Genomic DNA, 24820 nt, shown 5'->3' with positions numbered 1-24820 from the left:
AAATTTTCAGTTTCCAATTTCAATTCGAATTGAATTTAATATGATGCTATTATTAACAACAAATACCTACATTTTATTTCTTGATTTTTAAGGCAGAAATTACAATTCAAATGCTCGTCTATTGAAATTTCGCACGTTCGTTATTAGGACTTCAAAATAAATGTATAAATGTGTCATTTCGATTTGCGTAAAACTAACAGTTTGCATATTTTTTACGTTTTATATTTCTAAAATGTATTTATATTTTCATCTGACTCCTTGCTATGGTTCAGAAATCCAGGCACCTGTATCAGAAATTGAACTTAAATTGAACGGGGAAAAGTTGTAAGTACACCATGAAAGGACTTTTGTCAGTTCCTGAATTCCATGCCATTAAACTCAAGAGACTCAAGGGTCATTTGGTTTTGTATTGGACATAAAAAACACTTATATTCTAACACTACACATAGAACAACTAACAATAAGTCTATTGACTGACTAGTGGATGGCAACAGTTGCTTGAGCCTGAAAATATAGTTGGGTTGACAACTACATCTCTCTCCCTGATAAAGGGACAGGACTGAAACTACGTTTTTTCCTTTTGATATTTTGTCCACCTGCCGTTTAATTATCCAAACCACCAAAGTTTTCTATGAAAAAATGGACATAGAATAAAATGGACTATAGTTTATGCGTTAGAGTATGTCATGCCAATATTGTATGCCTTCCATGGACTTTTGTCATTAACTCTTTGCAGACTTTGTCACAAAATCCTTGATTTTTTAGCGGCCAAGTTGTTTTTTTGAGACTTAGTATATCAATTTTACGTTGATCCATATGAAATTTGGCATTCGATTTTTTCCCCATTTTCTCCTTAAATTTTTTGTGCTGAGCCCACATAGAGAGCAGCAAGAAAAAACCGACTCTTTAGTATTCCGCCAAAAGGATATTTTGGGGCGAATGAAAACAAAAAAACAAAAATCTAAAGCCAAAAGACAAAGAGGAAGAAAAAATCAACCGTCGAGGACAACGCGTCGCGACAGGCGCATAAAAGTCAAAAAGTGTTGCCAAAGCATAAAATGGACGACAGTCCGTGAAATTAAATGCCAGCAGGACATTGAGAGTGAAACGAGAGAAAATGAGTAGGAGACGGAGAGAGAGCGAGAGAGAGAGAGAGACTGTACAGACAACACAAAATGGCTCAACTAGAAAGTGGAATAGTGGGTGAGAGTAGAGGAGGAGAGAAGAAGCCAAACGAAAAATTCACGCACAATTATTTTGCAACGACAAAAGTCATTAAAGTTGGCTTTTGTTATGTGGCAAATGTTTATGTAAAATTTATTTTGTTTCCGCTTTAGACAGAAAACACAAAGACAACCATCAACACCAGCAACAACAAGAAAATAATAATAAAAAAAAAAAACAACAACAACAAAAATGGATAACGGGTGATGGCTAAGGAAAAATGGCGGATGGGTGAGGGGGGTTTGAAAATAGAGTAGAAAGTTGCATTGTTTATGTTTATGGCTGTTGGCACATGTTTTATTTTTACGCAGATTTATTTATGGCTATTTTTACTGCATACTTTTCAGCTGCCATAGCTCTGGCTGTAACCTCAATTCCCCTTGAGAGCATCGAAAAACACACACAAACCAAACCAAAACGAAAAGAAACACAAAAAAAAAAAAAAAATATATATATATATATGTATATATGAAAGAGAAAATCCTTTTTTTCTCTATTGATTTTCCCTATCGGAGGACCGGAGGCGCTTATTTGTTTTGCATTTTCCACGCCGTCACCCAAATGACCCAAACAATGATGACGGGCGAAAGCGAGCAACCAAGAGAGCTCTTCTCCTCGAAGAGCTATGAAAGTAAATCTCATGGCCAGTTCTTCTTTCGATTTCACATTCACATTCCCATGACCCGTTCCTGTTCCCATTCCCAGTGTACGTACTTTCGTTCGCTCATCATTTCACGCTTCCATGCCCTTCAACACTTCGTGCAAATATTTAAGTTGAACTTTTTGATTCGTTCTCGTTTTTGTTTTGTTTTATGCATTGATTTAAAAAAAAATCGAATAATACAAATCATTCAATGTGTCATATATGTATATATCTAGATTATATACATGTGCAAGATGTAGGAAGGGGAACCTTCCTTACGTTGAGCAATTCCCCACGCCAATTAACTCATGACAACGACAATTGATTTCCCAGCGGCATATTTCCCTACAATTTACACACAAATTCAAATTGCATTTATCTAATTTTGAGTTAAACACGCCGGCGCTAAGGACAACGAGATGGACATGGACAAGAAGTTGGCTGCTGATGTTATTGTTGTTGTCGTTGTTGTTGTTACTGGTTTGGGCCCACTCAAGATAAGAACAAACAAATAAACAAACATGAATGGCGTTGTCTCAAGTTGAGGCAGCCAACAACTAGATTTCAAACATGATATAATCAACAACAACGTGTCGAATATCAACTGAAGACACACAGACGGTAAGGGAGTAAAAGAGAAAGAGAGAAAGATATGCTTCTAGTGTGATTTCCCTTAGGCAAATGACCAGGCCTTCATTCAGTCTAACCTCCCTCTCTTTACAATGACTTTCTGGTGTTGTCAATGTGATCTAAATATGCCTCCATATAATTTGCAAAAGTTATCAATCAAAAACAAACCAGTCAAAATAATGTTCGTTTGCCATTTTCATATTCATCGATCATTTACTTCGATTACGACACACACACACACACACACACGTATGTACACCTGGCTAATACTTTTTTTGCGCTAATGATTCCATTGCAGTTTATCTATAGATAGATAGATAGATAGATGCTGGATGCAAAAACAGATAGATATAGCTCTGATAGATGATAGATAGCTTACATTTGTTGGCTTTTGTTTGCTTTAGCTGAGCTTAAAACTAGTTGGAAATAGAATTGGAAATGCCTCCCCCCGCTACCCAGCCCCCCTCGCTGGCCATTCCTCTGTCTGTCTGTATGTTGGTCTATCTACCATTGATTTGCATGGCCATGTTTATAGCACAATGGCAAAATCCGCTGCGCAACAACTCAGCTCAGTCACTTGTGCAGCTTGTGCATTTCAATTTATTGTTGTTGTTGTTATTGTTGCACACTGTTGCTGACTGCATGTATTTTCAATGCCATTCGTTGCCCGGGTTGCAGTTTGTTTTTCATTTCATGTAAAAATCCACTTCAACACGCACAACCTGCTACTACATACATGCGATGTGTACCTATTCCCAGCCTAGCTAGTTTTTATTTAACAACAAACAAAACAAAAAACGAGAAAAATATAACAGAGAAAAAGTATGATAAGAAAATATGTACATATAAGCCAAAGTTTCTATACCCTTGTCTAAGTCCGTGGTGAACATTTTTTTGGGTTTATTACTTTTGATTCCGTAAACATTTGACCGTTTCGCTCTTCTCGAGCAACATTTTTGCTTCTGCTTTCGTTTTTAATTCCAAATAAATTTCTGTAATTGGAAATTAATCTACACATACATATATACGCTCACTTGTCTTTCATTTAAATTTAAGCACTTTCTTTATTTTTGCTTGATTTTTATTCAGTTATTCAGTTCACCTCATAGTTTTCTCATAAATTTGTATTTAAAACATTTTATCAAAATCTACTAATTTCCTAAGCTTAAAATAAAAACCAGAGGGTCGGGGGTAACTTCGACCGCGCCGAATTATCTATACCCTTGCAAATTTATATTGTCAATCTTTCCTTACTTATGGCCGTAAAAGTAGAAAACTTTTATCTAAAGAGCCTAATGATTCCGAAAGAGCGGCCTACAATCTTAGCATGGCAAATAACGAAGTTATTGATCAAAGTCACTGTTTTTCACGGTTTGTGCCAATGTGAGCTATATATAGTTACCCGATCTTTATCAAATTCGTGACAAATTGAAAGCAATTGCGTCAAATTAACGAAGTTATTGACAAAAGTCACTGTTTTCGATCGATGGTTCGTATAGGAGATATTTGATATGCATAGTCACCCGATCTTGATCAAATTTGACACAATCGTTTATATGTAGGTGTAATAAACTTAAATTTCAGGACAATAGCTCCTAAAATAACGAAAATATTAAGAAAAGTCACTATTCGTGACTTTGCAGTTTGTATTGGAGCTAAATGATATAGTGGTCCGACCTACAAGCAAAATGTGCAAAACTACAACTCTGTAGCTCCAACGGTCTAGGAGGAGTTTTTGTTGATCCAGACGGACGGACAGACGGACGGACAGACGGACATGGCTATTTGAACGCGTCTGATCAAGAATATATATACTTTATATGGTCGAAAGTGCTTCCGAAATGCTTTACGTTGCACACATTTGATCAAAATGAATATACCTTTTTTGCAAGGGTATAACAATGGCACGAACATGGCAAATTAATTGGCAGTGTGGGCGAATGCGGACAGGTTGGGGGTAAGGTCAGACAGCTACGAGCCATATTTAAGTAAATGTTGCATAAAATTAAGATTGTTGTTTCATTCATTAAGATCAAACCGTTATTGAATGACATTAACAAATCCTTTTTTTTGCTTCTCTCATACTATATTTATTTGTATACATATGCTTACATTGTATATTTATACTGAAATGCAGTCAATGAGATTAATATTATGTTGGCTGACCCAAAACAATTTCATTGTGGCTCAGATACTAAAGTATTCAGGTTAATCCCCATCACCATCGCCGCCGGCTGACTCATCACTGTCAGTCACCTCGATGACACAACGACTTGGTAACCATCCTCGTTTGGGTCCTTTGCGATGCTCCTTTTCATTAGGCTGTTGAACACGTTCACCATAAAGCCAATAGTCCTGAATGCGAGTCACATGCACAAGATCGTTGGGCTCTAGACATATGCGTGGATCATCTGTAAAGGGTATGCATATGCCAGTTAATAGGCCCTGTGACCAAATGGGCATCCAATGACCAGTCGCTGGGTGAATACAACGATATCTGCGTGTTCGTGCCAATTTATCCAGCTTCTGTGATAATTGTTCACGCGTTAGGGTATACTGATCGCAACCCTTACGCACTGGCCATACGATGCCATCGCCATGTTGCTGAAAATTCCAATCAAAGACCTGATTAAAATTCAATAACCAGCCCAGATCATAGGGGTAGAGAAACTTTCGTGAATGCTTCGCATTGAGGACACGACGAAAACGTGCCTTCTTCACAATCCACTGTTCGATTTCCGTTTGATTCGTAAATACCGATTTCATTTGATTGTAGACCAATTTGCCGGTGGCCATAATTGTGCCAATGGCCACACCGAAACTAAACATGGTTAGCATCGTATTGAGCATATTTAAACGGATTGTGGCCAAATGCCGCATGCCATGATAGATGAAATGCCGTCGAAATAGTCCACGATAGAAGGCTAAACAGAGAATGACGGATGCCTGGAGCATGGTTAAAGCAAAGTAAAGTAAAAAATTAATGAAATACAATTGATTGCCCCAGCCCACACAATTGTTTATCCAGGGGCAATGATGATCCATCTTCTTTACACAACGATCACAGCGTCGGCAATGATGGGAACGTGGTGCTTTATAACCATCGCATGCCTTGCATATTTGCAAAAATTTCATTTCATTTATATGCTTCGGTTGCCATTTCTTTGGCAAATAACCCGGTCCGGCGGTCACAGCTCGTATAAAATTTAGCAATGTCATCATATTAGTGACCAAATATATACCCAGATTAGCCATGGAAGCCAAAGATTCATGTGGTGGCCATAGCATGTTATTCATGTGCAATGTAGTCCAGCTAACGCATATTATTAAAATGAAAAATGTGATTGGACCCCAGTGCAGGAAACGTTTCAAGTTATTAACCATCTCGAAATGGGAGCAGATTTATATGTATGTATATACGTACACAATAATTTACCCGAATAATAGTAGTAGTAAGAGGCAAACGGAAAGGCAAAGCCAACTGAAAAGTGTTGATAACCAAAAAAGAAAAGGTAATCAAATTGAAAATCAACTTAATCTCAGCATCATCATCATCATCATCATTATCGCCATCATCATGATGATTGGAGATTAATTAAAAGGGCCAGCCACATTCCCGCGGCATTTGTGTGTGTGTAATTAAATAAAGCACAACTATTTAAAATAACCACAGCAACACAGGACAGAGCAATAATTTATAAAATTTATTTAAGGTATTGGGCAACAGGCAAGGCAAGGCAATGCTTTAATGCTTATGTACACATGAATTCGTATGTATGTATGTATGTATGTATGTTTATGACGCCTGTTCTCTACTTTCACCCATTTTTTCTACTCCCACTTAAGCCCGATTTATAAAAAATGCAAATAAATTTAAAAACAATAAAAGTGCAAAATGCATTTCATAAATAAAATGCAGCCAACAACCAGACCATCTACCCTTCTCTCTCTTTCGCTCCCCATCAATGTTTATTTGTGTGTGTGTGTGTATTTGCTCATCAAAAGTTGGCGGAATGAAGTTATGGGGCACAAACCAGGGAATTGTTTTTATTCAGCTTTCCCTGTTGTTGTTGTTGTTATTATTATTATTATTATTATTAAAAATTAATAGCAATATTTGCTGCCGCTTGCTGGCTGCTGGTTTCAAACCAAAATAAAGTAAAATTAAAAACAAAAAGAATCTCATTGAAAGAGGTAACAGCGGGCCCAATGACAACAGCAACAACAACAACAAATGAAACGCACCAAATTCAATTGAATTTAAAACGTGCCATAAATTTACTACAGACAAAGATAGATAGATGGGGATACAATGCGAGAGAGAGATAGATGTAGAGACAGCAATAGAGACAGACAGAGAGAGTGCATGGTATTTTTGTGTATTATTTATGATACTGCATTTATAACACAAAAATATTTTCATAGCGTGAAATTTTTGCCAAACATTTACTAATGCCCATTAATTGATGATAAATGTTTGCTTTTCCATTGAAGCTTTTGTCGAAATGGCAGCAATTGAAATATGGCCAAAAGATGGCCAATGAAAGGGCCACAATATTTGTTGTACGATTGAATTGAATCTCATCTGGCTGGCTAGAGGACAAAACAAATCGTTTGTTAAGTTGCAAGTATGCCGTTTACTCTAAACAAAATTAAAACTTAATAGTCCTTGAACAAAACAAAAATGATTCGCAAAAATATGTGAACAAACATTGATGAAAACAACAAAATTGATCGATTAACTGCAATGCATGAAAAGAAAATTATTGATTAATATTGGTTCAATAGATTTCGTTTATATTTTATATCCCAGTCTTTGCAATTTACTTGGCGCTTTGCTTTCTTTGCTCAGATTTTTTGATAACAAAACTGATCTGGCTATAATTTGTTGTTGGCAACATTTGCAGTATGTTAAATACCCTGTAATCATAACTTTTAAAAGCATATTAGGGGTTTGATTGGATTCGATTAACCTAAGGGTTCATTGAGCATGAACAAAATGAAGTCAGATTTATCAACCTAAGCAGAGGGAAAGGCGACAATCGCCATTACACCAATTTGATGTTAAGATTATTACAGTTAAAATTGTTTGGTAATTGGAAGTCCACACTGCAGTATGTCGAGTCTGTTTTACTTCTATTTTTTGTGTTCTCTATAGGTTTTAATAAGATTTGTGTTATATGTATGTGTCTGGTTGGCCATTGTTGTGCCTTGTTAGCGTTGCAGTTGGCCAACCTTAACAAGCTGAAGTCATTGTTGTATGTTTATGTATTGCACTTTGAGCCTAACAAGGCAAAGTGACAATTCAGCGGAAGGACAATGGGCATAAATAAACCTGCTGCCATTTGCCAATGCAGCAAACAGAGAAGAGCAGCAGTAGCAATTGGAATTTAAAATTGTTTTCGTTGCGATATATCTTGGACAATAGAAGCTGTAACCAGAAGTGAGCATGATATAGTCGTAAATGTTTTGCTCTTCTCTTCTGGTTATCTCGTTTGCTCTATATATATGTGTTTTGTTTTTCTATTTTTGTTGTTGTTGTTGTTGTTGTTATTTTCTGCTCACTCGCGTAGCAGAAAGCAATCTATTTTGCGCTACAGATTAGATAGCAATAAAATTGATTGAAACATAATTGCAAATTGATACAATAGCCATGGCAGACCCAAAGAAAATTGCCCGGAAATGCCAAAAGCCAAGCACCCACACACACACACACACACATGTACTTGTAGGTGTATTTGTGTGCATGGGTATGGGCTTGAGGGGAAAAAGCAATCTATAAACGTATCGAAAATTACTTCAAAGCGAGAAGCATTGCCGTAGAGTTTGTTTTCTTTGCCTTTCCTTTTTTTCTCTATTTTTTTTTTTTTTTTTTTTATTGACGAATGAACTTGAAGAGGCAAGAAAAAGCGGCAGCAAAGTCGTAACCTAGAAGCATGCGAAATTGACAGAAAACTCGTATTAAAATGTATATATATATATATTATATACGATGAATAAAAGTGACTTATGCATGCGCGCATAAATTCCACTTATGCGCTGATAAGTATGCTAGAGTTTTTTTTCTTTCAACCCCTCATGGCAAAATGAAATTTTATATAAAGTTGCCATAGAAGTAGGCTTCTTGCAATCCTGGAAAATGGTTTGCATAATTAAATGCATATTATTTTTTCCTTTTCTAGTTTTGTTTTTGTTTTGGCATTAAGGCGTTAACCAAGTATTGGCTGTAACATTTATCACTTATCTATCAAATTGCTAATAAGTAAAAAATATTTACTAAACAGCGCTCAAGTTGTGTCGCGTTTTATTTTAATTTTAATTACATTTCCCATTGTGAAGCATTCGATTTCAATATATAAATTAACAAACAAACTCATCCTTTGTAAAATTGTTTGTGAATATAAGTAGAAGACACAAACGAACATAAATACATAGATATGTATGTAAATACTTATATATAAGATAACCATTACTAGCCGTCAAAGTGGAAAAACGTTTTATCTAAAAAGTCGAATGCTTGCGAAAGAACGGCCTAAAATCTTAGCATAGCAAATAACGAAGTTATTTATCAAGGGCACTGTTTTCCACCGACGGTTCTTGCGAGATCTATACAATACAGTCACCCGATCTCGTCGTTTATAAGTGTAATAAACTCAACAATATCAAATTTCACGACAATAGCTCAGAAATTTCCGAGGCTGTTAAGAAAAATCAATGTTCGTGACTTTGCCGTTTGTTATCTTCCATACAAACGTGGTGGTGGTAGTGGTCCGATCCGACTCGATCAGTATATACAAGCCTACATGCGAAATTTGTCCTCTTTGGCTCTTCTGGTCTAGGAGGAGTTTGCATTGATCCAGACGAACGGACAGTCGGACGGGCATTGCTATTTGAACTCGTCTTGTAGTGCTGATCAAGAGTATCTATACTTTATATTCTTTTTGCAAGGGTATAAAAACATTTATATTATCATTAATATTAATGGATTGAAAATATTATTATTGAAAGAAATGACTTTTTGAAATTGAAAAACCTTAATAATGCGAACGCGAATTCTTTATGACTAGACATAAACGTTATTTTCCGACTACTTTGGATGGATGGATGGGTGGGGGTGAATATTATGGGTGTTAATCTTTAAGGGTAAAAGTGTGCCATTTTATAACTAGATTGAAGATGATTCTAGTTGTGATGATTGCAATGATTTTTATGTTCTCTCTCTCTCTCTCTCTCTGTTTTAACTATTTATTTTGGCCTTTTCTTTCTCGCTTTATGTCCATGGTGAAGTAATTGTCAATGACGAAAGTTTATTACAGCTCAACAGAAAGTAACAGAGCCAAGGATGAATGAGGGTCGAGAACGACGAGATTTCGGAGACGAGAGGCGGACAGGAGGAGGAGGCAGATGGCGGTACAGAAACAACTTTTACCACAAACTTATTTACTTAATTTGAAAATTAAATTCCGGCATTACACTTACACAAACGCATAAATGACACTTGAGCTTGGGCTTCCTCTGAATGTGGATGTGGGTGTGGGTGTGAGGGAGAGCGATTGCTGTTTGTTTTTCTTATCAAAATGCCTGCGGCAGAGTGCTGGCAAACACACACACACACACACACATATGTACACTCAATATACAGACAGTCTATAGCAGCATATAGCATATATCCCTTAAGACAAACAACGCGTACAAAAAGAGCTCATGCTGCTGACGATGCAGCTGGGTTGAGATCTAAAGGTCTGAGGCTGGGCAAGTGCACGCTTAAGAGTCAAAAGTGCAGAAAAATGCATGGCATACAAAGCGATGACGACGACGACGACGATGATGACGACGAAGAAGACGGCGGTGAAGACGATGAAGGCGGAGATGGAGAAGACGTTGGCAAGACAAACAAGCAGCCAACCAGCCAGCCAGCCAGCCAGCCAGGCAGCTAGCTATCCAGCCATCTGAAGAGAAGGCATATAAATTGCGTTGCTTGTGCGGGCAGGCGTTTGGGTTAGGCGGGAATGATCGTCTGTTTCTGAAGGGGGAGAGGGAGTGGCATGGGGGGAGAGCTTTGGGGAAAAAATGTGGGGTAAACGTTTTTGGTGTTTGACATACGACGTGCATTAGCAGCAAAGTCAAGGATTAGCGCCACTTGTCTTGAGAGCCGGAGAAAACTTCTCTTTTTTTTTTACCATCATCCCCTCCCTTCCATTCTGCCGCTCTTATCCTATACGAGGCCTTGCGGCTTATGGCTAAAACCCTCTGCCATCTTCCCCCTTAACCCCTTTTAACCAAAGAAGTAAATTTAAATACATTCAGAGACCATTAAAGTTAACTGTGAATCAATTTGCATGTAAGCCAAGCCCACAATGGGGCGTGCGCATAATGCGGCCAATTCAATTTGGCCAACAGCAGCAGCCAACACACGGGAGTGCCATAAAAGAAAATTAAAACAACTGATGACGATGACGACAATGAAGATGATGATGATGATGATGATGATGATGATCACAATGACCAGGACAAAATTCATATTTAAAGCGTTTGCCATTTCCTCTTCATTTCGCACTATATATTTCTATCTCGCATTCTCTTTAATATGTGTTTAACATTTCAACTAGCCAAAACGGGGAAAAATGGCACAAAAAATAATAGACAGGCAAAAGGAACGCAAAAAAAAAAAAAAAAAAAAGAAAAAAAAAAAAATTCTGAACAGATAGAAGAAAGAAGGCAAAATAAAGAGAAAACGGGAAGACGTCAAGGAAATGCCAAAGCTATCGCAAACGCGTTTCGCAATTTTTGAAGGATGTGTTAAGTCAAAAAATATGCAAATTTAACTCACACAAACACACTCACAAGAGTGTGGCAAGGACACACACACCCATAGACATATACAGGGCGAGCAGAGTTAATACTCTCCAAAAAGGCAGCCTCAGGACTAGGTAGATATATATGTATGTATTGTGTATAAATTTGTGTGTATGTATGTGTGTGTGTGCGTGTATAAGTGAGTGTATGTGTATGTGCGGGTGCCGTACGTGTAATGCATACGAAAGTAGTGAAAATATCATCAATGGCAAAAATATGAATATCTAAAAAGGATAACGAAAATGGAGCAAAAAACACACACACGCACACACACATTGAGAGAGAAAGAGAGATGGAAGAACCAAACCGGAACCGTGTAGAAGTGTGTGTGTGTGTGTGTGTGTAAGGAGGGGTTAGGCGTTTGGGGTTACGCAGAGCATGGAGAGACAGGGGCCCATGTGAAAAAGTGCAAATGTCGATTTGAAGTGTGAGTCGTGTCTATGTCTCGAAACTGGCGAAAAAAAAATAACACCATCCAAACGAACGAACGGGGCGAACTCAGTTCATGACATTTGACAGAAAACTAGAAATTTGTTTGCCACGGGCACAGAATGGGACTGACTGAGTATCTGTCTGTCTGTCTGTCTGATTGCCTACATAGGTTCATGCTGTTGTTGCTGTTGCTTCTGTAGTTTAAATTGATATGAAAGAAAATTGTAGAATAATCAGTTTTGCCATAATTGAATCAACATTTTCTTTATTCGCTAAAGTTAACCAAAAATCGTTTCTAATATTTTTGTATTGTTTCTGCAAAAACAATAGAGCTTTCAGAACAGCATAAGAACATTTCCATCCCAATATTGTAGAAGCTTGCAATTCGACTGCGAAAATCGAATAACCATATTCACAATCAAATAATAATAATAGAAGCAAAGCAATGAACAAACAAAAATCTTTTTATCCCATAAAACAGTGGGAATTCTTTATAACTTGGCCATTGTTTTTATCCAATATTTGAAAATAATTGTTTCTGTTCGACAAAACAGAAAAAATTCTTCTCATTGTTGCGCCACGAAAAAAGATTCTTAACATAAAATATTAATATATGCAGAGCCAACGATATGATCAAAATTGCAAATAATGAAACCAAAAATTTAAAAAAAATCACCTTCTGATGGGTTCATTTGAACACAAATGCAATCAGGAACAGTTTAAGAGCTTCAAGTTTTAAATAAACTTGATTCCATGAAACACTCAATAAGAGAAGGTTTTACTCCATCTACCAGGATGTTTTTAGCAGTGTTCTAAAAAAAAGTTGTACATATACAAATACTGTGAGTTAGAAAATTTTAAAATTTAGCCAACGATTTAATATTCCTTTCATTTCGTTTCGTTTCGTCTCGTTTCTCTAGGCGGGGGCTTTTAAAAACCGTTCAGTGGTGAGTTTGCGAATACTCTGGCGCGACTCCATTGCCGACAGTTACTACTCGGTCTCAGGCTCAACCTCGGCCCGCATAAATTTCCACAGCGTCTGTTGTAAATTACATTTGAAGTAGCAACTTTGCCATAAATCTTTACTACCCAAGACCAGCAGTAGCAGCAGCTACAACAACAACAACAACAACAGCAGCAACAAGAACAGGAAATATATAAAATAAAAAATAAATAAAAAAAAAAAGAAATATAAGTAAGAAATAAAAAAATTCAGCCATGCAAACACAGCGCGACAAAACTGTGTCATTCCCAATTGTCGCTATGTCTCTCTACCATTATCTCTCTCTTTCTCTCTCTATGTCTCTGTCTCTTTCTTTGACATACACACTTTCCGTATCTGCATCTCTTTCTGTGTTGTTGTTTCTGTTGTCTCTGTTTTTACATCCGGGTCCCCGTCTCGGTTCAGAGCAACTTGAATTACGTACGCCGCAAGTGAAGTAATGAGCACACAGCTGCAGCTTGAGGGACTTGACGCTGCACAAACAAAAAATAAGCACTCCAAGGCAAAAGGGCGAGGCGCTCAAAAAGAAGGAGAGAGCAAAAGCAAGAGCGAGAGCGATAGCAAGTGCAAAAGAACTGCAGAGCCGGAAGCGGAAATAAATATTAAAGCTGCAAGCAAGCAACAGCATCAGCATCAACAGCAGCAGCACCAGCACCAGCCACAATAAATACAATATAAATATGCGATATTTTCAAAAGTCCAACTAATAAATAAAACCCATAGCCAAGTGCCAGCGCATAAAACGAAAGGAGCTGAAATATTTTTCTATGGCCAGCCAATTGGACATTGCCTGATAAACGATGGCTAAGTAAATATAAAAACGCTATGCCAATTTATGTGGTGTAAAAAGTTTTATTTGCCACATTTGCCCAACACTCACACACATGGACGTGGTGCAAGGAAATCTAACTAAAAGAGGGGGCATAATGTTGCATGCATTTGAGGGCAGTTAACTTGGCCAGAGTTAAATATGTCCATCTATTACAAATATCGAAGAAAATCCAAATAGAGAGCCGAAATGATGTGTCAATGTGGGCATTCGTTGTTTTACACTTGGCAAAATCTACAATTCGGAGCATAACCGAGGTTTAAACTTCGGCACATCCTGATTTAAGCTCCCCAATAAGTATGCTACAAAAATCTGATAAACTAAAGTCTTTTGTAATTTAAGATCCAGATTTACCGATTCAGCTTGCAGAATTTAAGCTGGCGCCAAGAAAGTGGGCCTAGGGCCTAAAATTCTACTATTAGAAAACGGCTTATTACCAGTTTCTAATGGCGCCCCAATAAGTATGCTACCAAAAATACATTTTCAGTTGCTATCTTCGTAGGTTGAAGTCAAATGCAATTGGAATATGAATAAAATTATAATAACATTTAGATAATTATTATGAAATATATGAACTTTATGAAAACGGGGTAGGCCCTTAAGCTTCTTGTTTCAATTGAAACCCAATTCCAATTTGAATTTTCTTTCTAGGAAAGAAATCTCCCAGTCGACTTCCATGCATATCCATATAAATAGAAATAATGAACAATTTTGTTCATCCTTTTTTTCCTGGCAAGAAGTAACAAAGAACAAAGGAAAAGAGAGAGAATTATGGCTAGAGATAAAGCATATAATAAGAATTGTGTATTAAAAGTCACATTAAAGCCATTCGTGATCACATCTGCTTATCAGAGCAATTTGGAACTTAATTTTTATGCTTTGCCACTTAAGTTCATCTATTGCCGCTCTTGTGTGCTTTCTTTTGCCAATTGCTTGGCACACATTCAGACACGAATATAAACACACACACACACACATATAGAGTGCGGCCAAAAGCTAATAAAATTATGAGAACACAAAAAGGCAAAGATTTGTAGAGCCATTTGGCATAAGTTTTAGTGCCCATTTTACGGCAGGTGCAAATGGTTTTGTTTTAGCTCTCTTTCTCTCTCTTCCTCATCTTTACGGTCTGAATTATTGAAATTGACTAAGGCAAAGATGGGTAAACAAAAAGATGAGAGGGTGGAGGAGTTCGAAGTAAGGGTAAATAGCCAGTTGTCAGCAGTATATGGATATGAAAAAGCATTTCACACAGACTATTTCATCAAGCTATTGCCATTGAGGCAGAGGCAGAGGCAGAGACAGAGATGCAGATGCAGGTCTGGCCTCAGACCAGGTGCGTTTCATTTGAAATGCAAAGCTAAATGAATTGCACGTCAATGCAGTTGTAAAGACACAGACATAGACAACAAAGACAACTTCATGCAAACTCATTTAAAATTGTTTAAGACCCAAGCAAATCAAATTGAAAGTGAGGCAAGCAGGCAGTCAGGCAGGAATGCAGGCAGGCAGTTACCAGACGGCAGGCAAAGGACATGGAAAACGACAAAAAAGAAAAAAAAAAAAAGAAACTTACAATGTGCCACATGCTTAAGTAACTGCTGAGAGCGAATGCACATTCAAAAGACATGGAGACGAAAGACTGAAAGAGAGTAAGAGAGCAACTGAGGGAGAGAATGAATGCAAATAGCAATAGCAACAATGATGATGAGCCAGCCAAATGGGGCATGCCACACTAATACACTCTTGTTCTGTCTCTATGTCTCATGTGCTGTTGCATGTTGCCAACAGGCGAAAGCCAAGCAACGACATTGCAACTTGGCTATTGGAGCATGTCGAGCGACACCAATAAGGCTAAGAGTGTTGAGTGAAGCCAGTGCTGCAAAAGTAGTAGACGGACGAGATGAGGAAGTAGGAGGAGCAGCAGCAGCAGCAGCAGTTCTTGGTGTTAGTGGAACGGGCCATCATCGTCATCATCATCCTCACCCAACGATTTCGTATTTGCTGTTGTTGTTGTCGTTGTCTGCGTTGTCGTCATCTTTTCAGAGTGCTTAAGGGCTGCATAAAAGCATTTATTATTAGATTTGATTCAATTTTCTATTCACTTACGTTATGAAAATGTGGCTCGCCGTGTTGTATACACTTCACTTCACCAACACTCTTCGCTCTCTTCTTGTTTTTTTTTTTTTTTTTGCCGATCTCGATGGCCATGTTCCCGGTGCTATTGTTGTTTATCTTTCGTACACTGCACTTAATTCACAGCGGTAAATAAAAATCAATGTTTGCTTTTACTCCAATCGCGTAATTCTATTTGCATAAAAGTCAATTGGATTTTGTGCGAGAGATGAAACAATTTCAATAATTGCAAATGCCGCCACCGCCCATACAAAGATAGAGATAGAGCGAGATAGATCAATATATATATACATATGTAGAGTAAGAGAGAGAGAGAGAGAGAGAGATAGAAAGCTACTTCTTTTTGTTTTTGGTTGCAGGCACATAGAAAACTAAGCCAGTCGAGTGAGCCGCTTGTGTCTGTGTCTGGGCCAGGGCCAGAACCAATAGCGAGACCTGTGTGTCCTGGTTTCCAGTCCAGTCTATGTTCAGTTTCGAGCATAGATAGCGACGCCAATGTGGCGCCCACCCACTAAAAATACGAAAGTTTTAAAACATACACACACACCCACACAGAGTCACCCAAAAAAGGCTAAAGGCGACATCCATAAACTGTAATCAAAAGCTATTATCTCTGCTTGGCGTTGGCCATACTCCCTCATCCCCATACACCATAGCCAACCCCGCACCTCATCCTCTAGTACGTCCATCTCAACCAAAAGCATGCATCGCATCGCATCGCATCGCCCCATTCCGTTCTAGTTTTTGGCAACATTTTTCTAAACCATAAATTTTAAAAGCAAATTCAATGGAATTTGCTTGCCAAAAATCACAAGCTTCCGCCATTTTCAGTTTCCCCTAGCCAGATACATATATATTTATATCACACATATATATACATATATCTATATGTATATATACTCTCTCTTTTCTCTTTCTCTCTCTCTCTCTCTCTCTCTCTCTATCTATCTCGCTCTTTCAATATGTGTGTGTGTTTTTAAATTTAAAGAAAAATTCAAATTATATTCATATACCTATTCATTATTTCATTTATTCGGTTCGCTCGTTCTTTCTATTTCAATAAATTATTCAAAGTGCAACCAACATATTGAAATTGAAAAGCTTCGCCGTGGCATAAGCTGATTGCCTTTTGTCTAAAATTATTTATTTTAATGTTAGTCAGTTTCATTTTGTTTTTTATATTTTCGTCGTCTCTCTCCCTCTTCCACATGTATTTTGACTTCTTTGTTGTTTTTTCTTTTTTTTTTCTATGCCCAATGGGCAAATCCCTTGAGCTAAATTGTAAATTAATTTGTGCACAACACAATTCCGATTTTAATACACACACATATATATATATTTTGGTATATACATATATACAGAAACGTTTGTCACTTATTTTGCATATTTAATTCGATTTTTTCCGCTTAATTGTTGCTGTTGGGACAAAAGCAAAATAAAGCAACAAAAATAAAGGCGATACAAGTGTTTGTTTAGTTTAGCCCAAAGGTTAAAGTTTATTAAATTTACATGCAGCAGATAGTGTTAAAGTGGGAGCCAAAGTGTGATAAACATTTGATTTCTGAAATATGGATTGGGCAGAATGGTTGGTCGGCGGATTAAGATGAATTGATATTGTAAATCGAACTAATTAAAATTGGATTGTGCAATCTACATTTATTGCTAAACGTTTGTAGCTTCAAACCTAAATTAATTAAGTGCGAATATTGTTTACAAAATGAATTAAAAAAAAAAGAAACAACGGAAAACACCGAGTGAGTTTTGACAGGGCCTTATAAATTAGTCAAATATGTTTTAGAGAATGGCACTCACCCGATCAGAATGGTTTATTCCTGCTTTATTGGTTTCACATTTCAATGATTTATATCTGAAACAAAAAAATTGCATATTTTTTTAATTACAATTTTGGGGATTATAAAAAATTTGTTGGTTTTTTATGTAATAATCAAATCTAAGCGACAGGAATTAGTTGTCTAGCTATTATTTATTTATAGTTATTGTTTATGGATCATCAACAACTTTGTGATAAACGTGAATTCAATTTATCTATGTGTCAATTATGAAATATATTCCAAAATATTTTAATGAATAACTTTCCAATCATGTTTCGCTTAGGAAGATTAGCACGTTGGAAGTTTTTTGAACTCTTCTAAAGTCTTCAAAATAAAAAAAACTTTAAAATAACATCTAATGAAAATAAAAACCAGAGGGCCGGGGCTAACTTCGACCGCGTCAAAGTTTGTATACCCTTGCAACATTTTTGGTAACTCTTTCCTTACGTAATAGCAATCAATGTATAAGAACGTTTTATCTAAAGGGGCTTATGTTTGCACAATCGTAGGAAATAACGAAGATATTGATCAAAGTCACTGTTTTCCACCGATCGTTCCTATGGGAGCTATATGATATAGTTACCCGATCTTTATCAAATTCGACACAGTCATTAACAGATATATTAAATAAAGAAATGTTTAATTGGAAAACAATCACGTTAAAAGTAACGAAGTTATTTACAAAAGTCACTGTTTTCGCCCGATCGTTCCTATGGGAGCTATATGATATAGTCACCCGATCTTGATCAAACTTGGCACAGTCATTAACAGATATACTAAACTAACAAATGTTTAATTTGAAAGCAATCGCGGTAAAAGTAACGAAGTTATTTACAAAAGTCACTGTTTTCGACCGATCGTTCCTATGGGAGCCATATGATATAGTCATCCGATCTCGATCCAATTTAGCACAGTCGTTTATAAGCGTAATAAACTCTCTAATATTAAGTTTCAAGATAATAACATAGAAAATAACGAAGTTATTGAGAAAAGTCACTGTTCGTGACTTTGGGGTTTGTATGCGAGCTATATGATATAGTGGTCCGATCCGGCTGAATCCGAGATATACAACGCCTGCAGTATATACAAGCCTACGTGCAAAATTTCAGCTCTGTAGCTCTTACGGTCTAGGAGGAGTTTGCGTTGATCCAGACGGACGGACGGACGGACATGGCTAGTTGAACTCGTCTCGTCGTGCTGATCAAGAATATATATACTTTGTATGGTCGGAGATGCTTCGTTCTATGCGTTGCACACTTCTGACCAAAATTAATATTTATGTCCTCTCTTCACTATCTATTATCCTTTCTAAATGTTCATCGAAACAAACAAATCATTGAGCAAAAACGACATGCTGCATCTAATCAGTATTCTTTAATATTTAGCACGTTGGACAACAGTGAAAGGTTGTAGCTTACAGAGCACACTATTATTGTTGGAAGAAACCTTTAAAGTTAAAAGTGATTTCGACATATCGAACGCCAAGCATTTGGAAGATTGTTTTAACATAAATCGACTCGATTAGTCTATAATACGAAAAATAATCGCTAAAACGAATCGGGAGCCATTCAAAATGTGACTCTAAAAGAAGTCGCGTATGACACAAATTTGATTCCAAAATAAGTCGCGTACGATCATTTATGATAAAAAAAAATGACTCCAAATGTGGCAAAACTGATTAAAAGAAGAAGATAAAAGCAACTCCCGACAAAGGAGTCATCTTTGATTAAGTCAATACATTAAGAAAGGAAAATTTTCATTATAATAGACCTTAATTGATGTAATCAAATAACGTTATTGTAATGAAAATATGCGATTTTTCACGTAGTTTTATATTTCCCTAACATTAATGTAAATTTAAAGGTTAAAAATTTTATACTAATTCAATGCATAAATCGGCTTAAATTGCAATATTCAAGCGACGGAAGAGATAATGTTGAACATGAGAAACTAATTTCAGTTTACTTCGACCTCAATTCGCTTTCTGTACGATGTTGATTGAAGAAAGTATAAAAATAATTGCATTTGGCTAATGCGAATGGATATAATAATATACAATATATTCCATATGTGTGTTTGTATTTTACGTGTACGAGTGTGTGTGTGTGTGTGTGTGTGTGTGTGGGTGGTGTGTGGCCATTGGGCATTGGTTAAATAATTCATTGCATATTCTTAGAATGCCAAGCGAAATGACAAAAACAGAATATGAATAGGCCAGGCCTTTTGAAATGTTAAGAAATATAATAGAGATTTTTGGACTATCTAAGACGTGTGTGCATATATTAAGACATAAATATCATGCACAGGCACAGACCACAGATAGAGAGAGAGTGGCAGATATATATATAGAAAGACGAGAAACAGGAAGCAGAACCCAAAAACCATATTGTAATGTGAATTCGCAAGGACGATGCATACACATAATGATGATAATAATGATGATGATGAGCTATGAGCCAGAGATGGCGAAAGGCAGAAATGGGAAACCGGAATGAAGGGAAATATGGCCAAAAGACAAGGCGAAGTGAGAGGCGACAAGAGGGAGGCCGGATTGGGGGCGAAGGCGAGACTTTTACCCATCTTACATTTGCCAAAAATTACAGTTATTACTGCAGACAGTCGCCCAATTCTCGTCCTTGTCCACGTCCTTAACACACAGCCACCGCTACCGCTTCCCCACCCCCCCTTCCCCGCTTCAGAACCCACAATGCTTTCTGCCAAGGCGCGGCGGCAACTGCATTGGAAATTTAATTCAATTGCCAGGCGGCGGCATGCCCATAAATTCTACACTTTATTGCATCCGCAGTACGAAATGTTCACGCATAATGGGGCAAAAAGCGGGCCGTGGTGCACAAGGGAGAGTGGAGAGAGTCTTTGAGAAGGGGGCTGCTGTGTGTGTGTAGGACAATCCTACAATTTTAATGAGCTAACGAAAATTTAGTTTATTAGTTAGTTGTCGTTCGGATTTGTTGTAGTTGCAAAAGGAGGAGAAGACACGACGAGAGCGTGCATGAGAACGCGAAATGGACCATCAATTTTTATTCATCCTCATTTCGATTTCTTTCTGTTAAGAGTGGAGAGAGTGGTCTCCGGAAGTGGTGCACTTTAGCACGACATCCGTCTGGCGGCCATTTCGTTGTTGTTTCTGCCTTGCCTTGAACGCGAAAATTGCTTGGCCATTTCCTACTTTCAATATTTGCGTGCCAGGAGTCAACTGATTCCTCTTTTCAGTAGTATTTGCCTTTTTGATTTTCTCTCATTACACATACATAGGTACATTTATGGGCAGTGTTCCACTGTCAAATGCAATATTTGAACGCAGTCAAAGAAAAAAGAAATCATTAATACTACAAATACTTTTTTTTTTCTTTTATTTATTTAAGCGCTGAATCCATACATACAAAAATAGTATCATAACAACACAAGTAGATGATATAAAAGGACCAAACCTCATTGGTACACCCAAGAGGACTATAAATATTATTATTGATGTTGGTTAGCTAATATTTTTGGCGAAGCCCTTTCTTTTTAGCCGTCTAAGGGGCCTGGCAGGTAGTAACCGTCTTGCGAAGATACTGCGGTGCCTATTAAGCCGGTCGCTATATCTGCTGGTGTGTCTACCGATCTGTTCCTCCACTGTGTGCAGGTTGAGGTCACGGTGCAATGTGGATCCACGCACATACCATGGACAGTTCGTTATTTGCCGCGCAGCCCGATTTTGGAGCACCTGTATGCGTTTGTAGTTGGATTTAGCCGAAATTCCCCAGATCTGCACGCCATACAGCCAGATTGGAGCAATGCAGTGCACATATACTGCTCTTTTGGCCCTGAGCGACATAGAGCTTTTCCTATTAATCAGCCACCTTAATTGCTGCATTCTTTGGCCACATTTTTTTGCTGTAGCTTTAAGATGTTGGCCAAATGTAAGGCGTTTATCGAGAGTGATGCCAAGATATCAAGCTTGCGAGGGCTGTTCGAGAGTTACGCCTTCTAATTGAATAGCCGGTGTGTTGTCTCTGAGCGTTTTTAGTGTGTAGCAGGGATTCATAGTCTTCTGTGCGTTGATTTTTAAGTTCCACCGCTTACACCAAGCTGAGAACGTGTTGAGATACTCCTGCATACCAGAAGCTGCCTCAGAGCGACATTTTGAGCTGTATAGAAGGGCGATATCGTCCGCATAAGTGGCAAGGAGAGCTTTGCTGGGGGAAACCATATGATTTTCGTTAGGACTCGGTATGTCTGCAGTATACACTGAGTAGAGTAGTGGGCCCAGTACGCTGCCCTGTGGGACTCCAGCTCTCATAAAGTAAGCGTTGGAGAATGTGTTCCTGACCTTAATCATATACTGCCGGCATTCTAAGTATGATCGAAGGACACTATATTGTGGTGCTGGGAATAATTTCTTTATTTTGCTCAGCAAACCCATATGCCAAACTCTATGAAAAGCTTGCTGCATATCAATGAAGACTGCGTTACAATACTCCTTGTCATCAAAGGCTTGTAGTATATGTTTTGCCAATCTATGAACTTGTTCCACAGTGCCGTGTCCCTCGCGAAAGCCAAACTGGTGATCCGGCAAGATATGGCGTTCATTAATGATGTCTTTCAGTCGGTTCGCAATAATCCTTTCCCATACTTTAGAGAGTGAGGGGAGGAGACTTATTGGCCGATACGATTCAGGATCGTTCTCTGGTTTACCAGGCTTATGGATCATTATGATTGCAGCCATTTTCCACTGCTTAGGAAAGTGCTGCACTCTTAGAATAGCATTAAATATTAACGCTATGTAGATAAGAGCCCGTGTTGGCAGCGCTTTTAGAGTGGCATTGCACATCCGGTCTATGCCAGGAGCTTTATTTCTCGGAAGGTCCTTGATGACTTCAGCAATCTCTTCCGTTCTTGCAGGCTTGATGGGTAAAGACATTTGTAGTGCTGTCTGCAGGCTTTCACTAGTCTCGCTAACCTGGTCGTCTGTGGTATATTGGTAGTGCGTGAACCGAGCTTCTAAATGTTGCGCAAACGAATTGGCCTGCTCATCTTCGCTTTTAGCAAGCTCACCGTACTACAAATACTAACTTACAAAAGTTAAAGTTGTATCAGGCTTCGTTTTCAAGAAAGTAACAAAAATGGCTAAAGCTTAAAAAAAATACATCAATGAAATATGTACATTTATAATGATTTTTATTTGGTTTAAAGAACTTTTTTCAAATTGAAATTTAATCACTATCGCACGTCATTTGTCGAACGCGACGTTTTTTCCACCATGCATTTCAAAATGTTAATTATTAATGTCAATCATAGCACATCTTTTATAAAAACTAAGAATTATAAGAGCAAGAGTCAATGCATAATGTGTTTCAGTAATATAAGTAATAAAAAATCGATTTTTACAGTCAGATTTTATGCATTCTTTATGGCAATGGATTGACTCTTCTACAAAATTTCCCATATATTTATAAGATGCAAAAATTATGCACTCTTTATGCCTGTCTGGCTATCTGTCCGTCTGTTGGTGTTGGGGCCAATTTAACCCCTAGTTCAGCTCAGCTGGGCTGAACCTAAGGTCCTTAATGCAAAAAGGGTTTAACCTAAGCCACAAATATCATGGCGCACACAATGCAACCGAGCAATTAGACTTAAATTCATGCAGCCGTGCAAGAAGGAGCTGGAGCAGAATCTGTATCTGGGACCCACTGAGCGTTTAGGTAAACAATTCAAAAAAAAAAAAAAAAAGAAAATAACAACAAGAATAAACAACACACAGAAAAAATGAAAAAAAAAAAAAAAAAACAGATACAAACCAACAAAAGGTGTATGAGAAATGCGCCAACTGCACAACGCGGCGATGTAATTGAAAAAGAAAATGAAAAGCAAGCCGCGAGCCTGAAAAAACACTGCAAAAACAAGAAATGAAAATGACAGGCACTAACTATACAGGAATTAGTGGAAATCTGAATACCCTGCAGAGGCTGATCCTTGCTACACATATAAATATTAAATATTTATAATAAATGTTGTTAAAATTTTAATCACAATTTAAAAAAAAATTGCTTAAACTAATGAAGTAATGAAGTAATGAATTTTAATTTTTCTTTTTTAGTTTCTATAAAACAGAAATAAATTATTTTAAGGATATGTAATATATATAATATTTCTAGATTGTTGAGATGAATTTGTTGCTAATGTGTAATTTGACTTGTTGTTAGAGAAAACTGAGTCAACTCAAGACAAGATACTCGAGAAATGCAAAGTATCCATGCTGCCCTCGCATTTCATGAACAAAAATAACAACAAAAAAGGTAAACTAAGGGCACAAAACACACAACGACGACAAAGATGCCGACATTGTTTTGTTTGTTCTTCCTGTTTCGCCTCAGACCATCCTCCGCCCCCCGCCTCCCCCTCTTGCCACTCACTTGTTCACCATTCCGCCCATCCACTCGCCATGTATCTTGAACAAAAATGCAGGTCATTTGGCAATTAGGTCGTTAGCAGTAGAATCTCATCGCAGCCTCCGGAGGGGTAAATGGAGACCAGCTTTTGGGTTGGAGGCCAAAATCTTGAAGCCACTGTGTCATTTGATTTATGTATAAATAAAAATATATTTTGTTGTAACTCCTTTCAATGGCTAATTAAATTTTATTCAAGCAATCAAACAGACAGTAAACCAAGATTACTTCAAGATATAGATAAAGTCAGAAAGAGAGAGAGCGGGAAGGAGGGAGCTGGTAAAGGCGGTGCACCCAGGAGCCACAACTTCTGCCCACTTGTGTCAGTCAGAAGCAGCCACAATACTAACAATAGCAAACTGCAACTGCTGCAGTTGCATCTGCTACTGCTGCTGTTGAACGTTCTTCCTATTTGCCACTTTTTCGCCTTGTGCTTCACTAAGATGGCATAGGGTTGAGTGTGGTGTTGGGAAAGGGATGAAGCAGAGTTGCCTGCTGTCAGCAGTTTGCGCCAACCAGCAGCAGCCACTTTTTTCACACTGCTCAAGTGCTGCATCTTCAAGCATAATGAACACTTGACTCCTTTGACCAAACAACTGACTGGCTGTCGTTGACAATGCCCAGAGCAAACATTTTTACCGCAGGCTAAGACAAAAGCCTGACAAAATGAAGCGAGCACGGCTCGCGGGTAAGTACTTGAGGTTCCACAAGTATCCTTTTGGAGGCAGACAAAACAGACGGAAAATAAGAAAGAGTGGGAGAAAGCAAAAAAAAAAGGTCAGAGAA

The 24820-nt window shown here is 37.7% G+C and overlaps 1 protein-coding gene across 1 annotated transcript; it reads right to left on the bottom strand.

The window, feature by feature from the left end:
- Nucleotides 1-4567: 4567 nt before the first annotated feature.
- LOC137579756 (palmitoyltransferase ZDHHC6) lies at nucleotides 4568-5922 on the bottom strand. Its single transcript, XM_068293565.1, has one exon. The coding sequence runs from the start codon at nucleotides 5879-5881 to the stop codon at nucleotides 4706-4708; it is 1176 nt and encodes a 391-aa protein (XP_068149666.1). The 5' UTR covers nucleotides 5882-5922; the 3' UTR covers nucleotides 4568-4705.
- Between the last annotated feature and the right edge of the window lie 18898 nt (nucleotides 5923-24820).

This window comes from Drosophila tropicalis, unplaced genomic scaffold (assembly GCF_018151085.1).
Source record: "Drosophila tropicalis isolate 14030-0801.00 unplaced genomic scaffold, ASM1815108v1 contig_1190, whole genome shotgun sequence".
In the NCBI taxonomy this organism is placed as follows: domain Eukaryota; kingdom Metazoa; phylum Arthropoda; class Insecta; order Diptera; family Drosophilidae; genus Drosophila; species Drosophila tropicalis.
The sequence above is the reverse complement of the archived record's forward strand: the minus strand, read 5'-3'. Positions and strand labels throughout refer to the sequence as shown.

Coding starts and splice junctions, on each gene's coding strand:
- LOC137579756 (XM_068293565.1), bottom strand. CDS start 5,881: ATGGTTAATAACTTGAAACGTTTCCTGCACTGGGGTCCAATCACATTT.